General features: G+C 48.9%; 1 protein-coding gene across 2 annotated transcripts in view; it reads left to right on the top strand.

Moving 5' to 3' along the window:
• The first annotated feature begins 217 nt into the window (after positions 1–217).
• Wnt2 (Wnt oncogene analog 2) overlaps positions 218–4,807 on the top strand; it is a 51,200-nt gene continuing 46,610 nt past the window's right edge. Inside the window, exon 1 of one of the 2 annotated variants that reach the window (XM_077631729.1) lies at positions 218–1,129. In XM_077631729.1, the coding sequence (XP_077487855.1) occupies positions 1,038–1,129 (92 nt within the window). In that variant the 5' untranslated portion in view covers positions 218–1,037. The remainder of the gene's footprint in view (positions 1,130–4,807) is intronic. The other variant, XM_077631728.1, reaches the window with a different exon arrangement.

Below are 4,807 nucleotides of genomic sequence, written 5' to 3'. Positions count from 1 at the left end.
CGCGGACGACGTCGAACAAGCTAAAGAAGAAGCAAAGGGCAGCACACATTCAATCGAGCAGGGGATAAAACGCGAGCACACGCACAGACACACACACACACACACGCACACATGCACCACTCTTGATTTTTGTTCCTTCTCCTCTGCCTTCCGCGCCGCGAGGCCGTCGCTGAGAAAGGGGATTACCGAAGCAGCCGGCTGCGCACCTGAGCGAGTCGCACAGCGTGGCGACAGTGGCAGAAGACGTGGACGAGCGTGCTGCGGTTGCGGGACGTTGGCTGTGTTCGCAGTTCCCGTCTCTCTTGAAGGAAGACCATCGCCTGTGCCTGTCGCGTGCGCTGACGGACTTGCGGAGAACGTGCTTGTGCGATCGGCACCGTCCTCAATCTTTCTTTTCCAACTTGGAGCTGGCAAGCAAAGAAGCTGGGTGCGTGTCTTGCACCTCTCGATGACCTTTGACCTCTGGACCCGCTGGAAGGAAGGCACCCGTCCTCAAGGTACCTTCACAAGTAGGGAACTTCCGGCTTCACCAGAGCTCGGCTTTTAGTTTGTGCTTAAGAAGATTCGAATTGCCGCTCCGAATGTCGGAACCATGTTCGTTTTATGCGAGGAACGGTTTCCTGGATACTCGTCTCATGTTCGCGAGAAATCGCATTTTTTCGTGACCTAGTACCGTTCGCGTGGACGACTACGGCAGGCCGCAGAAGCAAGAGCGTGTCACTCGTTTTTCTGCTCGTTTCGTACGATCCGGGGCAAATAAACGGACGCGTAGTTCAAGAAGATAAAAAACCGGAAGCAACGCAGTCGGTGGAGGAAATAGTAAACGCGGCACTAGCTACAAGCCCGCCCACAGGAGAAGTCTGCGGGAGGAGACTAGTCTGCCCACGTCTCGGTGACTCAGTGCCGCAGTGGATGCCTCCTGCGATGTGCCGGGCGTCGAGCGCGACCAAGTGATGCCTGTGTCCAGTGTCGATGGACGGCTCTAGGTTCAGGCTTGCCGAGCCTGGGCCATGCCGCCAACTACGTAGGTCGGGGCCATGGTCCGAAGCATCGGAGGAGTCCATGGCACGTTGACGGCGCGCCACGCCAAGATCACCTTGATCCTTTTCGCACTGCTCGACAGCGCTCGGTGAGTGATCTCGGCCTTGTTTACCGCACAGGTGCCGTATTTTGTTACGGCCTTTTTTTTTTTCAAAGCACTTTCTTCTGGTCCTGCGTCACTGATAAATATAACCTTCGATACCAGAGCCGGCGACACATATCGCTCGAAAGCTACCAATGTTAGTGTTCGAAAAAAAAATAATAACTTGAAGTATCGTAAAAAGAACCGGTTAGAAATCACACCCCAGACCGGTTGTAAAGCGAAAGGTGTCCCCTCTGTTACTGGGTGATAATATTATCATCTTGGAATCAGTTTTTAGCGCCAATAAAGGCATTTAGTCGCTGAATGTCAGCTGCATAACATAGCCCGATAAAAAAAAGGGGGGCTACTTGAGATATCTTAGTGCAGACCAACCATACTCTCAGCTGCAGCGAACATTTATAGCAACAAATATAAAGTTTGTAACTGAAAATCTAAAATGGGAGTTTGCTAAAAAGGGCAGGCATTCGCTTCAAAAGTCGACGAAGAGAATTTCGCACCAAATATCTCAAGATCAATACTTTCCCCCAGACCGTCGAACCTTTTTCTTTTATTCTAGTCAAGCCACCTGCAACAACATGCGCGACGCAATTTTGTTCTTTTTCATCGTTCCTTGGAAAAAAATTAAAAAGACGAAAAAAAAAGAAACTACATTTGAATATCTGTACAACAGTCCTCGGCGAAGCGTAAAAAAAAATTAAAACTTAAGTTCACCACCGCTGTTCTCGCCTTGTTCTATCTATTATATATGCGGAAAACTTGCGAAGGACGACAGGTATGAACGTTGGGCACGACTCTATAAGCGCCGGCCTCCACCCCTTTCCAGGCCTCTGCTTTAGCGGGTGGTTATTTATGGTTATTGCCCCTTCGCTGTAGGTCACAGCATGGCCCGGGCACACACATCCAATAAACGTCAAAGATAGGCGCACTCTGTGGCGACACGGCGCCGCTCACTTGTGTCCCCCCCCCCTCCAATATCGAACGAACCAACTTCGTTGCTATTCTCGCCAGTCGGTGCTGCTGATTACAAACAGCCTTCCTTATAGCTTTCAGGCTGTCCACCTGTGAGGGAGGGGACCTTGCTACAAGCATGCGCACGAAAACAAGATGCGGAGGCAACAGGTTACCGTGATTAACGACTTTCAATGGCAGACAGGCACGCCGTTAATGTGCCTCTATTTGGCCGTTGAATTATATAATAGCGTCGGAGACACAGTTTAAATTAATCACTGTTTCTTCGCGAGCGGTAATAACCATTCGTGATTATGGCAAGGATTTCCGTGATTAGCTGCTTATCCATCGTAAAAAAAAAAAAGAACGATTCCGCGCGAGCATGGTGATATTCATTATTTCATCAAGCTTGGGTATGAGCTGCCGCTTGGCGTGTCTTCTCGTTCATTTTCACCCATGGTGGTCACGTTTACCGCAGCGACCTTCCCACAGCTTTAGGTGCCCGCGAGTACCGGTTCTTCCTTCGTATATTTGTGGTATATTTTTTTTTTGTTTCTCCGTTTCCACAGTGAAGTGTGAGGCTGCGAGGCTTTTTCGAGTCCCTGGACTGCGCGGACACAATTTATGCCAATCGGTTACAGCGCCGTTTATGCTTTTGCTCGAAGCCCGACTTGTCCTTAACATTCGCTAGGTTTATAGAACTTGGGGCAGTAACAGCACTCCATGATTTAATTGGACGGGAAAGTCGAAAGCGGCGCTGACTTCGACATCGGTATGCAGATCGAGACGATTACCACTGCATACCGCGAATGCCGTCTCGGACAGAGTTCGCGTACATCTTACCTGCTTCTCTTATTAAGCGCATTCCAATGGAATTTGGGGACTGCGGTGACGCTCTCTTTAATTATTGAATACTTCTTTTTGTTTCACACATGTCCTTCAGCATTTGGGGAGAGTGTAGCTGGGCACTAGGAGCTTCAGCAATTTTTTTCTCGTTTACCACTTCTTTCTCGGCTCGGCAGTGAAATACAGCCGAAGTTCTTAAACAAGTTAGACCGCAGCGGCTGAAGTGCCTATAAACTTCATCAGATAGATACACTACATCACTAGAAAACTGTGCAAGAATGGTATCCAAAACAAGTAGAGAGGCGAGATGCAGAGCCGTCGTTCGTCTTCGCAGATACTCACGGGGCAGTTTAACCTCGAAGTATGTAGATTAAAGGGAGCCATAATAGGCACTATCCTGCGTATTAATCTGTACAATTAATGGCGAACTGGGCTCCAAGAAAGTGGCTCACGTAGTACATATGAGGTGTTTGGAGACAAGTCGTCCTATATTACTGTGAACTTTAGCCTCCTAGAAGCGAATACGAAAGAATATCGACGGCAGCCACTTTTCTCACTCGAAAACTAGTCTGTCTACTTTCCTTAAGCAATATTGGTGGCGGAATAGAATAACGAAGCTCAAACTTTGAGGACTGCATTCTTCGCTTCCATTTTCAATCCTCAAACATGCAGCCCTTTGAATTAATGTGCAACTGTAACAACTGTACTCAGCCCATGCGCGTGAAAAATTGCAATCATGTCGTCACCTCTTCCAGTTTCGATCCCAGAGAGCATAAAGTACAATGTGACGTCATCGCGGCTGCCCGGTGACGTCTCCCGCCATTTCGTGAACAGCTGTAGTACCATGTAGTACCGCACGCAATACCACATGTGCACGATGAACGCTGGGTGCGACCAGAGTGTGGTATACTGGTGAAATACTTACGTTATTGGCGAAAGGACAGCGTTAATTTGTCCACGCGAGCTTGTAAGCGTTCGCGGAATTCATCCGGGACATATTTTGAAGCAAAGTTATGCCGAATAGCAGCGGTCACGTCATCGCCGTACGGTCGTAGCGCCTTCCTTGGCCTGAGAACTTTTGGAACGGATCGTATATGCGTGCCAGCGTCTCAGACAAGCGGCCGCGAACAGGTCACCGCTATTCGCTTAGCGGCACTGAAGCTAGCAGGCATCGCACTTCACAATGAGTCAATAAATGAGGTTTGACTATGGTACATCTGGAATGACTGGATAAATTCTACCACTTATATAAATTTCTATTGGCCCGAGCTTCTAAATCCATATCGCTGATTGGGGTAACATGTGGACGTGTACAAAGGCCGTATCACGTGTGGAAAAGCCAGGCACGTAGCCAGAAATTTTTTTCGGGAGGGGCCCGAGGCAGTTGTATAGGGCGAAGCCCGAGGGGGGGGGGGGGGGGTGATGCCTAAAAAGAACTCTGCTGGGGGAGGGGGGTTGAGCGCGATTTTAGCCCCCCCCCCCCCCCCCCCCCCCTAGATACGTGCCTGGGAAGAGCCATGAATTATTCAGGGATACTGATATCACTGCTTGGCGGTGGTCCACATACGGCTATTTGTAGCTAAAAGCCCACAATGACTGATGGAATGGAGTCATGGGGAGTGCCTGAGTTTTAAAGTTTCTTTAGTCGTGCGATAAAAAGCTCTGCTTTCGATGCTCAAGCCGAATCCTTGTTTTTTTTTTTTTTTTCGTGATCAGCGTCGGTCTTTTGAGTCTATGTCGCGCCGTTTGCACCTATCGAGAACTTTGCGAGCCTATGCCAGGCACCATCCTTTAAATAAAATAAGTTGTTTTCACAGCTAACTTCTGCTTTCATCATTTATGCGAAGCGAACGCGGATATCAAACTTAA

This window comes from Amblyomma americanum, chromosome 7 (assembly GCF_052857255.1).
Source record: "Amblyomma americanum isolate KBUSLIRL-KWMA chromosome 7, ASM5285725v1, whole genome shotgun sequence".
NCBI classification, from domain to species: domain Eukaryota; kingdom Metazoa; phylum Arthropoda; class Arachnida; order Ixodida; family Ixodidae; genus Amblyomma; species Amblyomma americanum.
This window is presented reverse-complemented; position numbering and strand designations above follow the sequence as displayed.